The 25,187-nt window shown below is 36.8% G+C and overlaps 1 protein-coding gene and 1 long non-coding RNA gene across 25 annotated transcripts in view; one reads left to right on the plus strand and one right to left on the minus strand.

Moving 5' to 3' along the window:
- Positions 1 to 6,033: 6,033 nt before the first annotated feature.
- Positions 6,034 to 25,187, minus strand: part of ATRX (ATRX chromatin remodeler) — a 288,606-nt gene continuing 269,452 nt past the window's right edge. For all 24 annotated transcript variants that reach the window (XM_085008437.1, XM_085008445.1, XM_021080085.2 and 21 more), the window contains 5 exons: positions 13,396 to 13,545; positions 12,419 to 12,544; positions 11,579 to 11,674; positions 10,774 to 10,902; positions 6,034 to 9,758 (listed from right to left, as the gene is read on the minus strand). In XM_085008437.1, coding sequence (XP_084864563.1) covers positions 9,480 to 9,758; positions 10,774 to 10,902; positions 11,579 to 11,674; positions 12,419 to 12,544; positions 13,396 to 13,545 — 780 coding nt within the window. In that variant the 3' untranslated portion in view covers positions 6,034 to 9,479. The remainder of the gene's footprint in view (positions 9,759 to 10,773; positions 10,903 to 11,578; positions 11,675 to 12,418; positions 12,545 to 13,395; positions 13,546 to 25,187) is intronic.
- Positions 14,482 to 21,493, plus strand: LOC146394667 (uncharacterized). The gene is made up of 2 exons (XR_014835658.1): positions 14,482 to 15,380; positions 18,376 to 21,493. It is a non-coding gene; the product is annotated as an uncharacterized LOC146394667 (long non-coding RNA).

Raw genomic sequence — 25,187 nt, forward strand, 5'->3', positions numbered from 1 at the left:
ACACATCAATTCGTCAAGCATTTATCTCACACTTTTTCAGTGTCAGGTGCTGAAGATATTAAAGTGAGCAAAATAGACGGGATTCTGCCCTTACATATCTAGAAATTAATCACGAAATCACACAAATAACTATTTGTATTAGTTTCCTATTGCTGTTGTAACAAACCACCACTAATTTAGTGGCTTATGACAACACCCATTTATTATCTTATAGTTCTGTAGGTAGAAGTCTGACACAGTTCTTACTGAAGCTAAAATCAAGGTGTCAGCAGATCTGTGTTCCCTTTTGGAAATTCTAGGTGAGAATTCTTTTCTTCGCCCTTTCTGGGTGGAAAAAGGCCACTTGGAAAAAGGCCACCTATATTCCTTGCTTCATGACCCTCTTCCTCCATCTTCAGGTGCAGCATTGCATCTCTCTGACTCTCTCACTCCTGGTCACATCTGCCTGTTAACTCTCCTTCTGTCTCTCTCCTCCACTTTTAAGGACCTTTGTGATTACTTTAGGCCCACCAGATAATCTCGGAGACTCTTCCATTTCAGTTGATTCTCAGCCTTAATTCCTGCAACCTTAATTCCTTTGCCAGGTAACTTAACATAGTCACAAATTCAGTGATTAGGAGGTGGACGTCTTTGGGGGATCATTATTCAGATTACCACATCATGTAATTATAATTTGTGCATTACAGAAACTCTTGGCTTAAATGGAAATTTGACCTTCTGTGCACAGGTACCAAACATGGCATTTCCTAGAACTATCCTATTCTGAGTTCTATTTCTTGCTGCCTATATATGTTTGTGTTTGGGCTTGCTTTTTCCTCTGAGGCATCCTTCTCAATCTCTACATGTCCAGATTATAGCTATCTTTATAGGCCTTGCTTGAATGGTACCTAAACTTTATCAGGTGAAAAAATGAAAAATAAACTTCGTTCGAAATAGTTCTATTTTTTTGTTTTGTTTTGTTTTTTTGGTCTTTCTGTATTTTCTAGCCCACATCCTCAGCATGTGGAGGTTCCCAGGCTAGGGGTCTAATCGGAGCTGCAGCCACCGGCCTATGCCAAAGCCACGGCAACACCAGATCCAAACCACGTCTGCGACTCACACCACAGCTCACACCAACACCAGATCCTTAACCCACCGAGCGCGGCCAGGGATAGAACCAACAACCTCATAGTTCCTAGTCGGATTTGTTTCTGCTGAGCCATGATGGGAACTCCCCTGAATAGTTCTATCTTTAAACTTCTCAGTTGGTGCCTAATTGAACTTGTGAGGAAGCCACTGTATTAAAAATGAGTTCTGATATATTAAAACATATTTTAAAGTACTCACACTGGACTTTTCAGACACTTCTGTTTGGATCACAGAAGGAAATGAAAGGAGAAAGCCAAACCCTGTAGGCACCACTGAAGAGAGACAGAAGGAAGTGCCTTGGAAAAAAGCTTGTTCAATGGCAAAAGCAGAATCAGATAAGTGCTCTTGAATCCTCCCTCTTCCAGGTAGTCATGTGACACTAAGCGAATAATTTATTTTAAACCTATTTCCTTATCTGTAAAATAGAAATTATGAAAGCAACTAGTCATAGTGCTTGACACATAATAGGCATTCAATAAATCTTTATTGCTGTGTGAGAAAAGATTCAGAGAGGTGAAGTAACTTGTCCAAATTTATAAAGATAGAACCAGGCCTCCAAATTCTAGCATATTACAATGATTTTGCTGTTTTTTACTTCTTTGGAAATATTTAAACTATTCATAAATCTTCCGGCATATCTCTGTAACTCAAGTATAGTTAGTTGTGGAGTTCCCTTGTAGCTCAGCAGGTTAAGGATCCAGCATTGTCATTGCAGCAGCTTAGGGCTGCTGTGGCACAGGTTTGATCCCTGGCCCAAGAACTTCCACATGCTTCAGGTGTAGCCAAAAAAAAAGTTAGTTGCCCCTATCCTGACAGATATCACTACACTAACAGAGAGCTGTTTTGTTTCCTTGTGAATACAGCAGTATTGCTCATTTGAAATAGAGGATTTTGAAGTAGTTGGGACATCAACCTTCTTCATCTGAGATCCAGAAAGCAGAACATTGCTTCTAGAGCCTACTGGTCTAAACCATGGTGAGTGTGGTGAAAGAAGAAACTTTTTGAGTTAAACATCCCATTTTACAGTTGTCACACAGGAATTTGTTTCCCTGTCATTTGGGTTCACATATCCCTCTACTTCCCACGAACAGTTCTCACTTTAAAGTTTAGTTCAGTACTAATTATTCTGAAATTTTGCTTAATGTACTCTGGTAGACTGAAAAAAAAATGAATTGGAACACAAATGTAAGAGGAGGCATATGAATGGAGTGGAATAGAAACTGGAGTTCCCATCGTGGCTCAGTGGTTAACAAACCTGACTAGGAACCATGAGGTTGTGGGTTCAATCCCTGGCCTCGCTCGGTGGGTTAAGAACATGGTGTTGGCGTGAGCTGTGGTGTAGGTCACAGACACAGCCTGGATCCCATGTGGCTGTGGCTGTGGCATAGGCTAGCAGCTATAGCTCCAATTTCACCCCTAGCCTAGGAACTTCCACACGTTGCAGATGCGGCCCTAAAAAGCACACACACACACAAAAGAATAAGAAACTAGAAGACATGGGCGTCCTTGGGAGAAGACATCTCTTCTCTCTCTAGACCTTATTTTCCTGACTGTAAATGGGAAGGAATAGGCTATCAGGGTCTCTAAGACTCCCTCTCATCTCTAGCACTGATGATTCTATAAGCATCTCTCTCTCACACACACACTCACACAGAGGTATTAGAATACAAAGGGATGTATATGTGTGATGGGTTGGGGGGATACTTTGGAGAAGGGGGGAAAAATTGCAGGCAGACACTTCATTTCTTTATTTGAGCCTAGCACATCCAATAGAGTGTGTAAGGTATGCAAGATATGGGAAGAAAGGGCAGGAAAACTTAATAGAATAAAAGATTTACTTTGCTAAGGATAGGGTCCATGCAAGCCTATTATTACTAAAGACTTTGACGGCCAACCTCCATTCTGTGTTGTTGAAAACCTACCAAGAACAAGAAATGATAATATTAAGACCTCAAATGATAATATTAACCACATTTCTTTTTCTTTGGTTTTGTTTTCATTGAAATGTATTCCATAGGCTAGACACAAGCTTCTACCTGCTTTGCTATTGGCGTATGAGGACAGCTACAGAAAAAAATGATCACTGTTTCACTCCTTTCTTCTATTATTTTTTGTAGCTTTCATCAAAAGATTTTACTATTACAAAACCTTCATCTCAAAAAGCATGCCATATGTGTTGTTATATACAAGTCAATATAAACACATATTGCCTCCTATTCACTCTCAACTTCAGCCAGACCAGACAGTGTAAATATCAGCCTGACTTGGGCTTTACAGTTATGAACAATCGAATGGGAAGTTACCAACTATTTGCTAAAAAATTGACTTTACAAAAGCAGATATTGGGAGTTTCTGTCATGGCTCAGTGGTTAACGAATCCGACTAGGAACCATGAGGTTGCAGGTCCATCCCTGGCCTTGCTCAGTGGGTTAAGTATCCGGCGTTGCCGTGAGCTGTGGTGTAGGTCGCAGATGTGGCTTGGATCCTGCATTGCTGTGGCTCTGGTGTAGGCCGGCAGCTACAGCTCCAATTGGACCCCTAGCCTGGGAAACTCCATATGCTGCAGGTGCAGCCTTAGAAAAAAAAAAAAAAGGCAAAAACAAACAAAAAACAAAAGCAAATATTTACCCTGATGTTTTGTCATGCATATAACCCAATCAGGGAAACAAGACATATGAATCAGATCCTTAAACACGTTTTTTGTTTTGTTTTGTTTTCCTGCAGAGTTCCAGAAGCAGTAAGAAACACAGCTCTGGGAGTGCCCCTGGGCAAAAGATAAAGGAGGTTACAGCTCGTGGAAGTGGTAATTAGAGCCAATTACAACTTGACTTATCTGCTTGTCATTAAAATGCCTGTCAGACCTCTCATTTTTCTAAACGGAGGAAAAGAAAAGGCATGGCTTAGTTGGGGAGAGGGTTAGCCAAAGGGAAGAGATTTCTAATTCTGTTCACAAATTTACCATGTAACCTTAGACAAACACATCACCTTTTGGCTTCAAATTGTGCTTTGCTCACAGCTAAACCCCAGCTCTTGGAGCTTAAAAGGACCTCAGGAAATCACCTGGTCCAGCCTCCTGCTTTTAAGAAAGTAAGGTATTATTAGAGTCCCATTTTCCAAATGAGACATGAAAGGCCCAGATAATTTGACTAGAATATGTCTTCTGCCTCCAAAGGGCAATAGATTTGATTTTGGTCTTTAGCTTAACTGTCACAAGGAAAATGTAATTATTCTCCTCACTTTTCTCGCAGATAAGTTATATACAGGTTAACACAAAATAACCACAAGGTACTTTGGAAATACCAAGGGGAGCTTATAAACATAACATTACCAACAGAGATACTACCCCTTGGAATGAATGAGTCTCGAGTAAAAGTAGTAGAAATGGATTTAGCCCTTTGAAGAGTTACCTTGAGGAAAGAAGTAGAATTACACTCAACTTAGTTAAATGGACCAAACTCACTTTCTGCAAATATGTATAAGGGATAATTAGGAGCAATGAAAAATTATGAAAGAACAGGAATGCACTAACAGATTTATCATGAGGCTGAGAGAATAAACAAAGAGTAAGTGAAGTTTTGTGTGTAAAATCAGAAATCCTGAACAAAGTGGGCTCCCTGAGGAAGGATAAAAGGAAATAAGGTTTTTCTTATACTTTAACAAGTTTACTATCCTATACAACCTCAAATGATTTTTTGCTTTTTTCCTTAAAATTGTCTGTAGTTTGGTCACTGAATGCCTCATTATCTCTTCCTGTCTCCAGTCTTTCTTCACCTTACATTCTAAACCATTCAAATTACTTCTGCCCAAATCACTATCTTTATCTGCTACTTTGAACACATCAGCCATCTCACAAACTCTTGTTATCCTCCATATTGAATTACTTATTCAGGATTTCAAGGCCCTCTATCTATCCACTACAATCTAGTCTGTCTTTCCTGATCCTTCTCTACTTTTGTTCCTATTCTTTCAATACTACACTTTCTCTTCATATACCTGAAATAAATCCCATTCTTACATCTGGTAAGTCTTCACCTTCCTTGAAAATCAGCACATATTTGATGTGAGGACTATAGGGAGGGGGCAAAATATATTTAATAGGTAGAATTTTCTTAGTAGTCATCTGATAAAGTCAGCTAAAGGAGATTGGAGCCAAGATCCCTTAGGTGTTTCTTATCTGGGAGGCGAAGTGAGGGCATAAATGTTCATAAAGCATTCAGGAAATGCTGAGTAGATGCTGCTTGGAATATGTGGCAGTTTTGAGTATCAAAAGAGGAGCTGCACTATTTTAGGATGTCTTACTTTCATTCCTTCAATTAAAGCTTTAATAAACGCCTCAATTTATATGCTGCCTTGGTGAACATGTGCAGTGGTCACCATCAGAAAGACAAATCCCTAGAGTGATGAGAGGAAGAGTGATTTCCATAGTTAGCCAAGTAGGCACAATAGTGTCAGAAAGGTTATTCCAAAGAGAGGGTGGCAGTATATATTGTAAAGAAATTTTACTGCAATACATATTCCAGGAAGTAAGACTCTCAGGCAGGGACAAGGAGGGCATTTGTTTTTGTCTTTTTGCCTTTTCTAGGGCTGCTCCCGCGGCGGCATATGAAGGTTCCCAGGGGTCTAATTGGAGCTAGCCACCGGCCTCCACCAGAGCCAGAGCAATGCCAGATCCCAGCCGCGTCTGCAACCTACACCACAGCTCACGGCAACACCGGATCCTTAACCCACTAAGCAAGGCCAGGGATTGAACCCTCAACCTCATGGTTCCTAGTCGGATTCGTTAATCACTGAGCCACGACAGGAGCTCCTTGTTTTCGTTTTTTTTTTTTTTTTTAATTAGATCCAACATGAGCGCTGTGGGCAGTTTGGTTACCTTGCAGATATTAAGCTTAGAAACGGTATATATTTTGGATTTTTAATTTTTATTCACTTCCATATAACAGCATATATAAAATGTTGCACAGACAAAAAGCATTTCTGAAACTTTGTCACTCCTTTGAGGTTGGCACAGATTACATAACTTCGGGGGAAAAAAGATCAATGGTGGAAGAATTTTCATCTCTAAGGGTAGATTTTATTTGGAGATAGCCAAAAGTCATTTGAGACTAAGTCAGATTAGATCAGGTAAACATAATTTTTAGAGAAATAAGCATGTAAAAGGATGATCTATTTTACTGTTAAAATATCTCACAGCATGCCACCCTCAAAGGAAACTATTTTTACTGGGATACATAAGTAATTGTTTTTAGAGTTTTGTTTAGGGTACAGAAATATGTATCTGATTTTATGATACTACAGGTAAAATGGGCATATCTAAGGGAAAACTATAAAATATTTAGCTTCTTTGGAGGCCAGGTAATAAGGTTTCCATCAACCTGCTATGGCTTTGCAACTGTAAGCAGCTTTTGTATCAAATGTGGAGTGACAGCTCTGCTTGACTTAAATATGAGTGATGCAGCTGTTGGGAAGCAGGAAATGGTGCTGGATTACACACAGACAACCAAAACTAACACAAACACACATACACTTCCTGGTATGTAAATTATTTTTGAGGTTTGAGATCTCCTTTTACAGAATTTAGTATATAACAGATTCAAAAACCAAACTTCTTGACCTCCCAATATTAAATAACTAAATGTGCAAAAAGAACCACCATTAAATAGCACATCAAAAGCTATACATTTTCTATGAAACAATATGTGCACAGATTTTCAAAGCTGTGAAAATGCAATAAAGAGCACAACACATTTTGGTCACTTTATTAAATGACATTAAATAGTTTAAGTTTCAACTACTAAACAGCACTTTGAATGGTGAAAACACATTTAGTATTATTGTCATACTCGAATGCTTTTCTTTAAAAACACAATTCCAGTCCTTATATATATATTACAAAACAGCCTTAAAGGAAGAAGTGACATCTTTTCTACAGTACTTAAGATACTCAATACAGAACTGAAAAGCAGTCTAACAGAAACAAAGGCAAGTCTTCACAGCTGTATGATTTCAGCAGCCAAAGCTGGATGATGGACTGAAACATTACTATACAACTGGGACAAAACATATACAATATCACAATACTAAGCAAAAACGCTTTACACCCAAAGAAATAAAACAGGTTACAAAATGTGGAGAATTTAGCAGGCAAAACTGTATTACAAGCAACATTTTAAAACATCATTTTTTTAAGCCATTGCAACTATTCAAAACATCTAAAACAAATATAAAAATGAGCCTTTTAGTATCTTATTGATGTGATTTTGTCTTTAAATATTTGTTAAAGCTTGATGTTATACTCAAAGTACATATTATGTAGCTAAAATGTCAAGTGAAGAAGAGTGTATGCAAAGTGGTCCAAGTTTTATCTCAAACTCTCTTATTTCCAATTAATCCATCTATGTGTGTTATTCTTTAAGTCATAGTTTGATCCATGGTGAAAAAGGTTTAGAAGGTTGCCTAAAATTTTGACATCTATGTCTTTGAGTAAGTAATTAGACCATGTTGAAAGTCCTGAGGTCTAGCAAATCAGGTTTAAAGTATTCTGGACTTGTAGAAGAAATACCAACTGATAACAGCTGGCAAGAGTACACTGTCTTCAAATATTTATCTCATAAATCTTGTCTTTTTCATTTCTTTTATAGTAAAAACACATCCCCCAATGATATAAATTTGATTATACGGCTGGCATAATATCCAAATATATGGAATTTGTTGGTGATAACTCACCATGGAAAGGTAAGGGGTGGATCCACCAAACCTCAAAATTCTATATGACAAACCTAGTGCTCTTGGATGTTTTACCACTAGTTCCTTCATGATAAAAGTAGAATCTCTTAATCCTCCAAACAACTGAAAACAGTTTCAGCTAATGTCAAACTCTTTCTAATCCAGTGATACCTAGAGCAAATACTCTACCCCACTTTCTTTTTTTTTATGGAATTCGTTAATTATTTCCACTACCTGTTATGTCACCATCTCAAAAATGGTTTTGCCATGTTGAGTTGACTCTCACAGTCTATCTTTTTCGTTAAGAAACTCAAGCAAACAAATTGTACATGAATAAACTTATAGGTCATTTTTACAGGCCTGGGGTAAGAAAAATGACAATGTAATGACTTTCTAGTAAAACCTCATAAAAGGGTATTAGATGAATTAATTTTAATCAGAAAACTGCTTCACAGATCTAAACCAAAAAAAATCAAGCTTTGAAACATAATTTATGTAAGAAAACATAGTTGGGAAAAAACACAATGATGAGAGAAAAGAAGATGAGCATAGAAGCCAGTGATCCTTATCTTTAGGAGGAATTATTTCACAATACTGACAGTACTGGGAATTGTTAAAGCACATTCGTCATGTGAACTTAAAGTCAGCAATGGTTCTGCCATTTTGATGTTTATAAAACAGGGTGTGAACCTAACAACCACAAAGTCATCCATAACCTCCTAAAATGCTAGAACTTAATTTTGTTAGTACACATCCCACTGCCAGCAACAGGATGAAGCACTAGCAATGGCACCAAGCAGTTAAGAGATGTGCTTTATATTAGTGCCAGGAGAAAGAAAATTCATGTGTGGAAGATAATCCACAACCCTGAAATTTTACCAGTAATTATTTCAGCACATATAACTGAAAATAAAAAATGGCAGAAAGACTAAAGAAGAAAAAAGAATTCTCTTCTTAGGCTGTACTTAAGGCTGTTTATACAATGCTAGGATAACTGCAAGACTCCTCCAAGTTTTAGAGCAGTAGTATTTAAGAATATTGCACACAATTCTGTGTAAAAGATAACCCTTAGTTTCTAGCTTTCAGTCACAGAGATGATATAGCAGGAGCCCAGTTTCAGACTTCAGTCAAAGGAACATTTAAAACCATTTCAATCACTTTAATCAAGAAATGGATTAGTAAGTACAAAAGTATTTGATAACTTGAGGAATCAACTCTAAGAACTCAGCTGTGTGTTTTTATATGTAAAGAATGAATATATAAATCTGTATTCTTTCATAAATTCTTTAATTTTATGACAATTTTATGGTTGCTAAAAGCAGGCATAAAAATTTAGAGAGGAAGTCTGTGGAGTTGTTACTGTTATGGAAAGACTTGTTTTCACTGAAAACAATTTGAAAGATCTTCTGTACTCAATGTGTGTAAGAAGATTCTAGGCAACATCACTGACAAGTGTCAGGAAGAAATGGTATGCCCTATTAAAAAAAATTTAAAACTAATATGGAAGATTGGCATTTAAGGGGACCAAACTATTTATACAGTTGAGTTCTGTTAAGTCATTGATTCCTAAAAAAATAAAAGATCTTTCTATGATTTTAACAATCTTTTAATCTTTTAGTGCAAAATCACATTGATTTCCCTTGGGAAGGTCCTGGATTTTTGCTTCTCATTGGGGGTGGTGCACGCTGTAATGGTGGTGGCTGCATACCACCAGCCACTGACTGATACATTCCTCTCATATCAATCTGCTGGTAGTTAGAAGGATTCATGATTAAATTTGGAGGCTTTGGCATCATGAGGTGACCCAGTGTTGCTTGTTGATAAGTCATTTGCTGCTGTTGCTGCTGATTGTACTGCTGCTGGAGCCTTCGGTTCATAAGTATCCGCTGGACACAGCTGATTAACTAAAGAGAGAAAAGGGAGCTGTTACAAGTGCATGACCTGTCTCAAAGTGGCAGTATCAAGTTTTGAGTTGAAATCAATTTGTTAAGGGGGTACCATACCAAAAGGCAAACACATTATTGTTATCACCATTACTAATTTGATGGCATTCACAGGACCATTACTATAGAAACTGGTTAGTAACACCATTTAGGGCTAAATTCTCTTAATGACTTGATTATTGTAGTGCAAGCCACATTTAGGTTAGTTGCCATAGTAACCCGTCCAACACTGTGATTAGTCTCAAGTATTAGTTACAGCACTTATTGTCAAGTCTCCTTTGTCATTCTCTTGAATATTTCACATGATGACAGACAAATAAACATTTTTCGTGACAAACATCAAAGGGAAAAGGCACTTGCAGTGGGAATAATTCCTACCTGGGATGTCTCAAATTCCTTAAGATAATTTAAAACCACATAATTCTACAGTGCTTTCTAAGTAAAATTCATACCACAGAAATTGATTCCCTGGTGTCAAGAGTTGAAATTTTCCAGTGCAAGGCTGATGGCTGGCAAAGGACTGTGCTGAGAAAGATGATCAAGGATTCTGGAATATGTTAGTCTTTTAAGAATTAAATAATTTAGTAGGAACCTGTGTCATATATAGCTCCATATTTACTGTCAAATACATTAAAAAGTATGGAAGTCGTTTAAAAGTAGTAAATGTGGTAAAAAGTTTGGCATAAATTCATTTTCAGATGTCTAGAATACAAAAAATAAATAAATAAAATTATATGGAAGAAATCCTATATAAACTTCAAGGAGACCCATTTGGGAAGTTGTTGCTCCTTTGCAATAAAAGACAAATTTTACTTGACATTACTATGTTTTTGGATGAAACTTCTTCTGGGAATAACCAATGACCATTCATTCATCTGTCCATATAAGGGATGGTTAATGACACAGATATCACACAAACCCATTATTATAAATTCAAGAAAATTAAACACAACCTAGAGATAGTCCGAATTCTTACCATCTGTTGTTTTGTCAATACGTCATTGTAGATTGCTTCTCTTCGTTTAACATCAAGCTCCTGGCTGGCTTGTCTACTTAATGCTAACGCCTGTACCTGGGCCTCTGAGAGATTCATGTTTTCCTTCCACTAAAAGAAAAGTTTCTATTTACTCCTTATTGCAGTAGAATTGAGGAAAAACAATTAAGGTACTTAAAGATATTCAGGATTTTTAAAGTTTTTTTCCCCTTTTCCTTTATTCTTTTCTAAAGAAAACAATGATTAAAAGCAGGGTACTAAGTTGTCCACTGTTACACAAGGGTTAGATATGTTTGGAATAAAACTATTTGCATTTAGCATACATGTAAGAGTAACTTGATCCCCATGCTGTACAGCAGGAAAAAAATAAATAAATAAATAAATAAATAAATAAGGAAAGAGAAATCAAAGTATTACTTTAGGTATTTTGTGATAGCATTAATAAAAATAATTTTTATCAATAAAAACTATTTGCATTTAATTTGTGTAACTGGTAATTAAAATATGTTTATATAAACAATGCATAGATTTCTCTGATTTTCCAATTTTGAGATTTTAAATTTCTCTTTTGTGCCAACATCTAGGTGAAACTGCTGAATTATATATTATATATATATAGCTTGGCACTATTATCCAGTTTACTAATATTTTACTATTGCAAACCAAATTATAAGAATTATATTCTTCTCACAGAAGTACTGAAGCAAACAACAATTAAAAGTTAAAACAAATGGTGGGAGGAGAACATAAATTGCAAGTGGAGTAAGACAATTGCCAATTAACTTACTACAGCTGAAATTATATCTTCAAGAGGCTGAATCCTCACTGCTGTCACACTGTTTGTTGCTTCCACAACTTTTTCTCTTCCTTGATTAATGAGGTCCTAGAAGAGTGCAAGAAATTATTTTTACCATGGCATGTAAAAGACAGCATAGTTTTAAATTATAGGGATCCCCCTCTTGCCAATTTATAGCACTTGGTTTTAAAACTCTTTGAATAATCAAAAAGAACAGCAAAATTCAGCATCAAAAAATGGAGTAAAACTCATCAGTCAAGGTCTTCAGATGTGTGGGTTTTAGTGCAATAATAATTTAAATGACTCCATAAGCACATTTAAAAAAGAAAACCATGGATTCAGTTAGGGTATTAAATTATTGGTATATTAAAACTTAGTCTTTCTTATTCATAATTGATTCTAGTTTTAAATTATTTCATAATACTATGCATTATTATATACTTAATGCTGCATCTATATTACATTAGAATGTAAATCAATGTGTGCGTATTTATCCTACTTTCAAACAAGCAAGTAATTTGTTTATTCAGAATATTTTATAACTGAAGAAAGTGCTATTTCCCAAGCCAGTCAGCTGCCCTATTGTTCCTTAATTAAAATAATTCAAACTATATTAATTCAAGGCCTGATTCCCTTGTGCTCTGAACAAACCACATTTTATTCTCGTCTATGCTGGTTCAAAAAGGTCAACAAATAAAAGAAAAATTTCTTGGTCTATTCAGAGGTAATCTTTTGGAGAATGTGATATTCCTGCATAGGGAACCTTCAACAACAGGGCATTTGAAAATGCCTTTAATTCAAGTTAAACTACTTTTGTACTTCACAACTTACCTCCAGCTGTTGATTACTCATTGCTGACAGGGCTCCCAAATTGAAAGGAATATAAGGAGTTTGAGAGTTGAAACTGACAGGGGGTAAATTGGTCCCAGTTGGTATGTTGAAACGCATGGTCAGTCCCTAAAAACAAAAAATTATGCACTTTCCACATTGTGATTTAAAACTTGAAATTCTACATCACCTACTGGTTTAAAAAAAAATCCACATTCTCAGATCTAGGAAATTATTAACACTCTTTCACACACAAACAAAACACCCTTTTTAGCCGAAACCAAGATCTTATTACATAGAAAGCTTTAACCCCTAAAGGTGTACTCTTTTTCTGATAATTCCCACAGAATGGAGCAACTCAGAATTCTGATGAAACTCCTAAAATCACATTAGCGTTAAAGAAGTTGGGTACAATGAATTAGGAGTTTAAAAGGGATTCAGGTATTAGGATTAGGTTTCCCATACTCAGGCACATTTTTGCTCAAGTGGGGTGGTATTTAAAAAGACATGGAACTATTTTAAATAAAGTTGCTGCTGGAGACTGACATTAATGTCCAATAATGGAGTATTTTTGTGTTCTGATATTCAGTCAAAACTTAGATTTCATAGTAAACATGCTAAAGCCACATTTAGTCCTATCTCCAAACTCTAAGCCCCTATATGTCTATTTCTACAGTGAGGGTGTTGATAGAAGTTAAGTGATGCTAAATATATAGCTTCTCACTAATCTCTCAATTTAGCAAGTGCTAAGCAGAAATGAGGTTACTACTCTTTAAGAGGAAAATATTTTTTCTCTCCTCTCTTCCCACTCTATCACCAAAGGTAGCCAAAGCCTATATATAGACTCTCATACTTGGGGACTCTGATCCTTAAGATTCATTATATTATCACCTGTTCCAAATGTGACCCTTTTCTTCCTCATTGTTCCTTCAAATGTCTAACATAAAAACAAAATCCAAAAAGTACTTCAAATGAACTACCTTCTTTTCTGCTTCATACTCAGCCCAAGCTGCTTTTCTTTCTTCTTCAGTCAACTCTTCCTCTTCTTTGTGGTCCAAAAGAGAATCATGTTCATGATATCCTACAATGTGTTCTTTATGTATTTGAAGAAGTTCTGCAAGAATGGTGTCCTGTTTAGAGGGGTTGAAATAACAGAGAATTATTTCCTCCCTCTGGATCATATTTCCATACTTCTTTTGGTCTACTGTTAGACCAGAAACTAGAAACTGACTCCTATACATATTTATTACATGCAATATCAGTCTATTATGTAAGAATGTCATGTTTATACAGCATGTTCTAGGGGTTTAATTTTTTTTTAAATTTTTGCCTGCACCCATGGCATGTGGAAGTTCCCAGACTAGGGACTGAACCATGCCACAGCAGTGACCCAAGCCACTGCAGTGACAACCCTGGATTCTTAACCCACTACACCACGAGGGAACTCCTAGGGTTTTATTTATTTATTTATTTTCCTTTTTAGGGCCACATTTGTGGCATATGGAAGTTCCCAGGCTAGGGGTCGAATCAGAGCTGCTGCAGCCAGCCTACACCACAGCCACAGTGAGGCCAGATCCAAGATGCATCTGCAACCTACACTACAGCTCATGGCAATGTCAGATCTTTAACCACTGAGTAAGGCCAGGGATCAAACCCGAACCCTCATGGATACTAGTTGGGTTCATAACCCTCTAAGCCACAAGTAGAACTCCTAAGAGTTTAATTTTTTTTTATTTTTGTCTTTTGTCTTTTTGGTTGTTGTTGTTGTTGTTATTGTTGCTATTTCTTGGGCCGCTCCCGCGGCATATGGAGGTTCCCAGGCTAGGGGTCTAATCGGAGCTGTAGCCACCGGCCTACACCAGAGCCACAGCAACGCGGGATCCGAGCCGCGTCTGCAACCTACACCACAGCTCACGGCAACGCCGGATCGTTAACCCACTGAGCAAAGGCAGGGACCGAACCCGCAACCTCATGGTTCCTAGTCGGATTCGTTAACCACTGCGCCACGACGGGAACTCCAGAGTTTAATTTTTTAATGACAACTTTTCATCCAAGGTTTTTTTGCTCTTTTTTCTAATTTTTTTCATATATATTTTGTTTTGTGCTTTGTTCTGGATTGATAGTAAATGCTAACATAAGTCTGTTTAATTCAGAGATTACACTGAATGGTTGTGCTAAAAATCATGGCTCCTCCTGTTCATACATATTTCATACATATTTCACAACTCTATTTTCACAATTACTTTAGATATCAACCAATATACTAACAAAAACTAAATTAATCAAAACAGGTACATAACAGTTTAACTGGAACATACAGTCCTTCATATTTCAATTGTCTAAGGTCAAATATAAATTACACTGTAAGGACCTGAAGGTCAAATTTAAAATGATATATACTATTTATCAATTTATTATTGTAGCGTCTTTTTTTTTTGAAGTCATGATGTCTCAAGTTAGTCTTTTAAGGTTAAAAAAATTAAAAGCTTAGGAGTTCCCGTTGTGGCTCAGCAGAGTATCCACGAGGATGCGGGTTTAATCCCTGGCCTCACTCAGTGGGTTAAGGATCCAGTGTTGCTGTGAGCTGTGGTGTACATCACAAACGTGGCTGAGATCCTGAGCTGCTGTGGCACAGGCCGTCAGCTGCAGCTCCAATGTGACCCCTCACCTGGGAACTTCCATATGCTGCAGATGTGGCCTTAAAAAGCAAATAAATAAATAAATAAGCAAGCTTAAAGGGAGTTCCTTTGTGGCTTAGCCATATTAAAGGGGCACATGTGCCTGTCTGATAAATCAATTCACCATCAACCCGCTGCATCCACAAGGGGACTCCAAGGAACTGATTTTCTTAATGGATACACCTGTAACTGAGATCTTATAATTCATTTTGAATGCACGTACTTTTTCTTTCATTGAAAGCAGAAAACATTAAAAAAGCAAGAAGGCTTAAGAATGTCTACTAGGAGTTCCCATCATGGCTTAGTGGTTAACGAATCCGACTAGGAACCATGAGGTTGCAGGTTCAATCCCTGGCCTTGCTCAGTGGGTTAAGGATCTGGCGTTGCCGTGAGCTGTGGTGTAGGTTGCAGACACGGCTCAGACCCTGCGTTGCTGTGGTTCTGGCATAGGCTGGCGGCTACAGCTCCGATTGGACCCCTAACCTGGGAACCTCCATATGCCATGGGAGTGGCCCTAGAAAAGGCAAAAAGACAAAAAAAAAAAAAAAAGAAAGTCTACTGGTGGAACATATATGCTAACAGGTTTAGCTCTTTTGAAATGTTAACTATACATTTCTCTGATGTACCAGTTTATAAATCTGCCATCAAAGCTGACTTCTCTGGCCTATGGCATACAGAACAGGTTTATCATCATTATATAGATCTCCAAAGTTCAGAGTTACTGACCAGGCAGTCAGAGAGATAGGGCAGTCTGAATTAAATTCTGTTAAAAGATAATGCTTCTTTAGCTGTGTGTTTCCTGTGCTCACTCCCCAAGCATGACTCAGGAGAGAGGTATGTAATAAAACCAGATAACATTGCCTAATATTTTTAGCAAGTGACCATGCCAAATACAATTAGAAAAGTCAGCTGTTCTTCAAAATACCAACTAAATTACAAGGTAGAAGTGTTCTATGGATAGTCCCTAATTTTACTTTTGTCTGACAATAAGTGATGTTCTTAACCACAGTGAAAAATCACTTCATTTCTCTAAGAAGGCAATCAAAGGGAAGGACCAGAACTGAATTTATTTTCAGCTGTGTGGTTCTCTCCATAATACTGGATAATAACTTAATGTAGGTATGACCATAAGTTAAACATGGATGAAATACTCTACATTCACATGTGTAACAGGATAATATAAGAATAGCAGGAATATAAACCAACTATAATATAAAAAATAAAAATCATTATAAAAAAATAGCAGGAATGAGACACCCAATTCTTTGGAAATAAACAGTATGTCAATTAAGTGTAGTGTTTATTTCTCAGTTATAAATACAATAATTCATACATTAACTACTTTTTTATGGTTAGAAGAAAAGCCTTTTCAGAAATGCATGTATACATATACACACAAATACACTCACTTATACCCTTTAAAAACATGTCTGTGATATCTGGGAGCTTTATCAAGTTAGTCCTTAGCATCCTGTAAATACAAAATCCAAATTTATAACCTTGATATTGGCAGAAACTGGTGTCCAGAGAGACAAAGTAAACTTTTTTTCCAATCACAGAACTAAGGACTAACTGGGACTAGAAAATATATTTCCTGAGTCCGATAGGAATGATCATTCTATCACACGGTAAAGAACGACTAATTTCTTGAAGCATAGTTCCTTCATTTCCCAGATTTATTCTTTTAATAAAAGAAAAATCTCCTAAAGAGTTCTAGGGGAAGGAGAAATCTAAGGAGATCTATTATTTTTTTCATTTTTAACAGTTTTGTTCTTTTTAAAGTTTTTAAAAACATGCTAATTTTCTTAAAGAAAATATATAAACTGAAACAAACACAATTCTTAAGACACAGACTTGTGAAAGGCCAATTCATGCTTAGCCTAAACCCGACATGAACTATTTTATCATTTTCATCTTAAAGAGATATTCATCTTAGGAAATCCCATTTCAAAACCTTTAAATATCTTCTCCCTACCAATTCCAGATTTAAGATCTATGCTATCAAGTCAAACATGATTGCCTGATTAAGGTCATTATTATGATAGAGGTTCAGTTTCTGCCCATGCAATACCACTTATTTTGAGCAACAATCAACTAAAATGACAACAAATCAGAGGAAGAGTATCTGTAACTTAAGTTTGGCATCATTAAAAAATTTGGGGAGTTCCCACTGTGGCTCAGTGGTTAAGACTCTCTGACTAGTATCTATGAGAATGTGGGCCTGGCCTCACTGGGTTAAGGATCCGGTATTGCCTCGAGCTACAGTGTAGGTCGCAGATGCATCTCAGATCCAGCATTGCTGTGGCTGTGGCATAAGCCGGCAGCTGCAGCTCCAATTTGACCCCTAGCTCTGGGAACTTCCATATGCTGCAGGTGCAACCCTAAAAAGAAAACCAACAAACAAACAAATAAAAGGATGACTGTTTAAAGAAAATTTGGTTGCTTTTCTGAAAACTTTACCTGCCTCCTAACATCAGTCAAAAAAAAAAAAAATCAATCACATTGCTTTTACTGGCTATGATATTCCTTTATTTTCAAATAATTTTTAAAAAATTTTAATGGAAATGATACTATATCCTATTATAAAACCTGGAGATAACTACTGGTAACATTTGTTGTATACTCCTCCACACATTTACACTTGAACACACATGCACACATGTGTAAACATTTTTACATTAAAATGGGATTGTAATATACATAGTTTAGAAACCTAATTTTCTGCCTTAATATCCTTCGTGGACATCATTTTACACTAAATACAAACCTTCCATCTTTTTTTTTTTGGTCTTTTTAGGGCTCCACTCGTGGCATATGGAGGTTTTCGGGCTAGGGGTCAAATTGGAGCTACAGCCGCCAGCCTACACCACAGCCACAGCAACGCAGGATCCAAGCCACATCTGCAACCTACAACCACAGCTCACGGCGACGCCAGATTTTTTTTTTTTTTTTTTTTTTTTTTTGTCTTTTTGCTATTTCTTGGGCCGCTCCCGCGGCATATGGAGGTTCCCAGGCTAGGGGTCCAATCGGAGCTGTAGCCACCGGCCCACGCCAGAGCCACAGCAACGTGGGATCCGAGCCGCGTCTGCAACCTCCACCACAGCTCACGGCAACGCCGGATTGTTAACCCACTGAGCAAGGGCAGGGACCGAACCCGCAACCTCATGGTTCCTAATCGGATTTGTTTCCGCTGCACCACAACGGGAACTCCCCTTCATTAATGGTATATGCTTTATCATTCAATTATTCTTTTGCTGAAGTTAAGATATTTATGCCATTTAGAGTTTCTAATTATTAATCAAATCTGCAATAAAACAGGTTAATGGATAAATTTTCAACCACTTGTTCATATAATAACATGCCAACAATACTCGGACTTAGACAAATATGTTTACCCTGATTTTAACAAAAAAAAAAGATACTATATTAACCGACTTTTATAGAACAAGATTCATTTATACATTTCAGAAGAAGGAAAGCAGAAATCCATTTTTCCTCCAGAGTGCTGGGTAAGACACAAATAATAGAAAGAAGATACAGGATTTTCGATACAAACTATTTCTACATCTTTCCCTTTTAAATTAATCATAGCATACTATCAATGCAAGAAACAGATGATGAGATTAAAAGGGCAAAATATTTGTAACCGGATCCTCAGAATATTTTTTTGGGAAAAGTAGTTTTGCAAAGTCTACAGCAAGTTATAAAAGTTAATAAAGAAAAACTTCATCATACAACATAATTGTAGAGAAGTTTCTTGTTTTTTCCCTTTGAAACATTTATATTAGTTGCTATAGTAACACTATTATTGAAAACAATACTGGAACAAAATCTATAGTCACTAGGCCAACAGTCATCAAAATGAGGTTTAAATTACATCCAAATGTGTACCTTTGCTTCTCTTTGTCTAAACTTTATTTTTCCTCAAATAAGTGAAAAAGCTTACAAGCTGGGAAAAGCATGGTCCATATATTCGAGCTAATAACCTAAATTAGGTTGAGTTTTAAAATGACTAGTTTAATTAATAAAACAAAATTAATGATAAACTATAAGTTTAAGCTAATTTATTTAGAAGTTTAAAGTATTTGGCAAGCTGACAAAAATTTCCATTTAATTAATTCTGAAATTCAACCTTGAAAATAAAATTTTTAAAAAACAATCAAGGCTTTGCCTAGAGGTAGGGGCAGGGGTTTGCCATGTTTCAAAATATTTTGCTTGTCATCACTTTGAATTTGAGTTTTATAATATCTGGAAATAAAACGTCACTAGAATTCTTAAGTGCCACAGGACCCACTAAAAAGGCTATGAATAAAAATCCTTTTATTACTTAAATAACTCTAGGTTCTTAATAAAGAAACTTAATATACCTGGTCAAAAAAGTTTCTACTTTCAAATTTAAAGACTGCTTCTTCCCAAACTACACAAGAAAAAAAAAATGCAATGTATCTGATAAGTAACTAGAGAGCTATTGAATGAAGTTCACATATATATAAGATTTTTAGGTAGGTCAAGAGCACATAAACCTTACCAAAGGGCATTTATAAATACATCCAGATTCTCAAATTGTAGGTATAAATAAGATAGTGACAACTACAAACTTGTCACTTTTAAGGAAAGAAAAAGCTGGCCTGCCAAACTGACACTGGTGGAGGGTGAAAAACAGAATCTCCTTTGATAAGAATGCTTTATACTCAATTTAACATTTAAAGAACTAGATACTATATTTAGCATTTAACCTATAAAAACTGGTTATCCATTATAATTCTTACACATGCCATGTGCCATTCACTGTGAGGCAGAGTGTCATTCTAGATTTTATTTGACTGTCGTCACTTTCGAGAGGTTGCAGCTTTCCAAGTACAGCCTGCATTTGGAACACAATTCTCATGTTATACAATCTGGAGTTTACATTATCTCTTTATTAACATTGTTACATTCTCTAACTCAACCATAGGTGTGCTTATTAAAAATATATAAGATATATGAAATAGGAGGGAAAGCAGGTATTTGTAATTTGGAATTACATTTAAAGAAAGAAAACACTGAAGTTCCCATTGTGGCTCAGTGGAAAGAAATCTGACTATCCATGAGGACACAGGCTCAATCCCTGGCCTCGCTCAGTGGGTTAAGGATCCAGCATTGCTGTGAGCTGTGGTAGGTCACAGATGCACCTTGGAACCTGTGTTGCTCTAACTGTGGCTTTAGGCCAGCGGCTATAGCTCTGATTTGACCCCTAGCCTGGGAACCTACATATGCCGTGGATGTGGCCCTAAAAAGACAACAACAACAACAAAATATAAAAGAATTTTTAAAAATAAAACATTAAAAGGTAAAATGGTCTAAAAATGACATAAATAAGACAATCCAGCAATTCTTAAATTGACCAAATCTCTCCCACAGTTTTATATTCTTTTAAGGGTCCAAAGTAATAAATTTGATGTAAAAAGCTTAGTCATGAAAACATCAGTAATTGAAGAGACAGGAATGAGACATCACCTATTGAACTCTCTTGTAAGTACCACAGATTCAATTTTCCACTGTTCCTACTCCTGGAAGTGTTACAGGACACATTTGAACCAAACAAACTCAGTAACAGAATTTAGAATGTTAATACAGTTATGTGGCACTCAAGTACCTATATCAATTCAGAATCGCTGATCATCGTCAACATGTTAATTATGCCCTTCTGCACTCTCCTAAATTAAAATAGAAAAAAAACAAAAGGACATATAGCCTTGTTTACCAAGTTTTTCTCTACAATAGACAATTTTATGACCAGACTGCTTAAAATATAAACATCAGTGTAATTTTGCTGGATTCAACTGATTTGAGACTTGTGTCACTCTTCTGAATTTCAGAGGAAAGTTTAATGGCAGAATTTAAATGAAAAAATACATATATATGTATACAATTATCTATATCTATACATATCTTTGTAAACTGAGAGGCTTTATATGCAATGGTTAAGATCACAGGCTCTAGAGTACAGCTATCCAACAATACACTGGGCAACAATGGAAATGTTCTCTGTCTGCACTGTCCAATAGGCAGCTACTAGTAGCCACATGTGACTACTGACCATCTGAAATGTGACTAGTTGGACTCTCTAATATTACACATCTTGATAACACTGCAAGTGCCTTTCCATAAACACATAGTACTGATTAAGAAGAAAGTGTGTAAGATGGCAGAGTAGAAGGACTAAAACTGACCTTTTCTCATAAAAGCAACAAAAGTATAGCCAACTATTGAATAACTTTCAACAAACCATCAAAAAAGATATCCAGAGTTCCCATCGTGACGCAGTGGTTAACAAACCCGACTAGGAACCATGAGGTTGCGGGTTCGATCCCTGGCCTTGCTCAGTGGGTTAACGATCCAGCGTTGCCGTGAGCTGTGGTGTAGGTTGCAGACGCGGCTCTGATCCCGCGTTGCTGTGGCCCTGGCGTAGGCCGGTGGCTACTGCTCCGATTCCACCCCTAGCCTGGGAACCTCCATATGCTGCGAGAGCGGCCCAAGAAAATGGCAAAAAGACAAAAAAAAAAAAAAAAAAAAAAGATATCCTATTCCAGAGACAAGAGGAAGCAACATCAAGATGGTAAGAGGGGTGATTATGCAATATAAACAACCCCAAACCCACCAGGTGGGCAGGCCACAGACTGGAAAGTAACAATATCACAGAGGCCCACCCACAGGAGTGAAAGTTTTGAGCCACATGTCAGGTTCCCATGCTTGGGATCTGGCATTGGGAGAAGGAGCTCCTGGAGAATTCAAAGTTGAGGGCCAGCAGGGCTTGTGTACAGGGAGCTCCACGGTACTGGGAGAAATGGAGACTCCATTCTTGAAAGGTGCACACAGGCTTTCATGTGCACTGGGTCCCATGGCAAAGCAGAGACTCCACAGGAATCTGGGTCAGACCTGACTGCAATTCTTGGAGGATCTCCTGTGAAAACAAGGGGTGACTGTGGCTCATTGTGGGGGAAGTACATTGAGGCAAAAGTCTTGGGAATACTCATCAGCATGAACTCCTCTAGAGGTGGCCATTTTGGGAAAATTCGGCCCCATGCATCAGGGTTGAGAAGCCCTAGGCCAAACAATAATCCAGGTAGAAACAGCCCCACCCATCAGCAAACAGGCTGCCTAAAGAATACCCCCCCAGGCACAAAACCACCTCTAATCACACCCAGAGACAAAAACCCACCCACCAAGGGGATAAGAATGAGCTATACATACCAGTGGGCAGGTCCCAGTCCCTTTCCATCTGGAAGCCTGCAGCAAGCCCCCAGACCAACTTCAGCCACAAGAGAGTCAGACATCAGAAGCAAGTGAGGCTATAACCCTATTGCCTGCAATAAGGGGACCACACAAAAAAATCTATACAAAATGAAAAGGCAAAGAATTATGACTGAGATAAGGGAACAAGGAAAAACCCCAGAAAAACAGATAAGTGATCTGGAGATTGCCAACCTCCAAGTAAAAGACTTTAGACTAATGATAGTAAAGATGATTCAAGATATTGGAAATAAACTAGGGGCAAAGATTGATAAATTCTTTTAAACACTGAATGAAAGAAATAGAAGATTTAAAGATTAAGCAAGCAGAGATACAAAAATACAGTAACTGAAATAAAAGATTCACTAGAAGGAACCAATAGTAGAATAGAGGAGGCAGAAGAATGAAAAAGTGAGGTGGAAGACAGATGGTGGAAATCAATGATGTGGAATAGGAAAGACAAGAAAAATTGAAAAAAAAATGAAAACAGTATAAGAGAACTCCGGGACATTAATCCATATTATAGGGGTGCCAGAAGGAGAAGAGAAATAGAAAGGGCCAGAGAAAATATCTGAAGAGATAACTGCTGAAAACCTTCATAACATGGGGAAGGAATCAGTCACTTAAATCCAGGAAGAATAATGAGTACCATATAAAATAAACCGAAAGAGGAATAAACACCCCAAGACACATATTAATCAAACTGACCAAAATTAAAGACAAAGAGAAAATATTGAAAGCAGTCAGGAAAAAGGAACAAATAACATATGAGGGAACCCCTATAAGATTATAGGCTGATTTTCCAGCAAAAAAACTTCAGGCTAGAAGGGAGTGGCACAATATACTTAAAAGTGATGAAAGGAAAAAACCTCTGAACATGATTACTCTACCAAGAAAGGCTCTCATTCAAATTTGAAGGAGACATCAAAAGCTTTACAGACAAGCAAAAGCTAAGAGAATTCAGCAACACTAAATCAGCTTTATAACAAACACTAAAGGAACTTCTCTAGGTGGAAAATGCCACAACTAGAAACAAAAATATTACAAATGATAAGGTTCACTGGTAAAGGCATACATAGAGTAAAGACAGGAGATCATCCACACACAAATATGCTACCAAAACCAGAAATCATGAAGACAGTACCAATGCAGGATACTGGAGATGCACTTGCAACTAAGAGACAAACAACTTAAAACAATCTTGTGTATATATATATATATATATATAGACTCCTATATCAAAACTTCATGGTAACTGCAAACCAAAAATCTACAATAGATACACACACAAATAGGAAAAAGCAATCCAAACACAACACTAAAGATAGTCATCAAACCAGAAGAGACGAGAACAAGAGGAGAGAGGAGAAAAAATACCAAAAAAACAAATCCAAAACAATTAGTAAAACGCCAATAAGAACACACATATCAATAATTACCTTAAACATAAATGGACTAAACGCCCCAACTAAAAGACATAGAGGCTGAATGGATTAAAAATAAGACCCATATATATGCTGTCTTCAAAAGACCTATACAAATTGAAAGTGAGAGGATGGAAGAAAATATTCCATGCAAGTGGAAATCTAAAGAAAGCTGGAGTAGTAATACTCATATCAGACAAAATAGACCTTAAAATAAAGAATATTATAAGAGAAAAAGAAGGACATTACATAATGATCAAAGTATCAATCCAAAAGGAAGATATAACAACTGTAAATATATATATACACTCAACTTAGGATCACGTCAATACATAAGGCAACTGCTCACAACCTTAAAAGGAGAAACTGACAATAACACAATCACAGTGAGGGACTTTAACACCCCACTTACAGCAATGGACAGATCATGCAGATAGAAAACCAACAAGGAAACACAGGCCTTGAATGATGCATTAGACTTGATGGACTTAATAGATATTTATAGGACATTCCATCCAAAGGTAGCAGAATACACATTCTTCTTAAGTGCACACGGAACATTCTCTAGGATAGAACACATCTGGGCCACAAATCAAGCCTTGGCAAATTTAAGGAAATTGAAATCATATCTGACTACAAAGCTATAGATCTGGAAATCAACAAGAAAAAAACTGCAAACAACACAAACAAGTGAAAACTAAACAACATGCTACTAGAAAACCAATGGATCATTGAAAAAAGCAAAGAGGAAATTAAAAAACACCTAAAAGCAAATGAAAACAAAATACAACACTCTAAAACTATGGGATGCAGCAAAAGCAGTTCTAAGAGGGAAGTTTATAGAAATACAAGCCTACCTCAGGAAACAAAAAAATCTCAATAAACAACCAAACTTTACACTTAGAGCAACTAGAGAGAGAAGACAAACAAAACCCAAAGTTAGCAGAAGGAAAGAAATCATAACGATCAGAGCAGAAATAAAAGAAATAGAAACAAAGAAAACCATAGAAAAGATCAATGAAACTAAAAGCTGGTTCTTTGAAAAGATGAACGAAATTGATAAACCTATAGCCATACTCATTAAAAAAAGAGAGAGAGTACTCAATAAAATTAGAAATGAAAAAGGAGAAGTTACAATGGACATCACAGAAATACAAAGGATTATAAGAGATTACTACAGCAACTATATGCCAATAAAATGGATAACCTAAAAGAAATGGACAAATTCTTAGAAAAGTACAATCTACCAAGACTAAACCAAGATGAAATAGAAAAGACGGATGGATCAATCACAAGTACTGAAATTGAAACTGTAATTTAAAAACTTCCAACAAACAAAAGTCCAGGACCAGATGGCTTCGCAAGAGAATTCTATCAAACATTTAGAGAAGACTTAAC

Source organism: Sus scrofa, chromosome X (genome assembly GCF_054392235.1).
Source record: "Sus scrofa isolate SSC_HxYL_T2T_F1_AM1 chromosome X, Sscrofa_HxYL_maternal_Yorkshire_Landrace_v2.0, whole genome shotgun sequence".
Lineage (NCBI taxonomy): Eukaryota > Metazoa > Chordata > Mammalia > Artiodactyla > Suidae > Sus > Sus scrofa.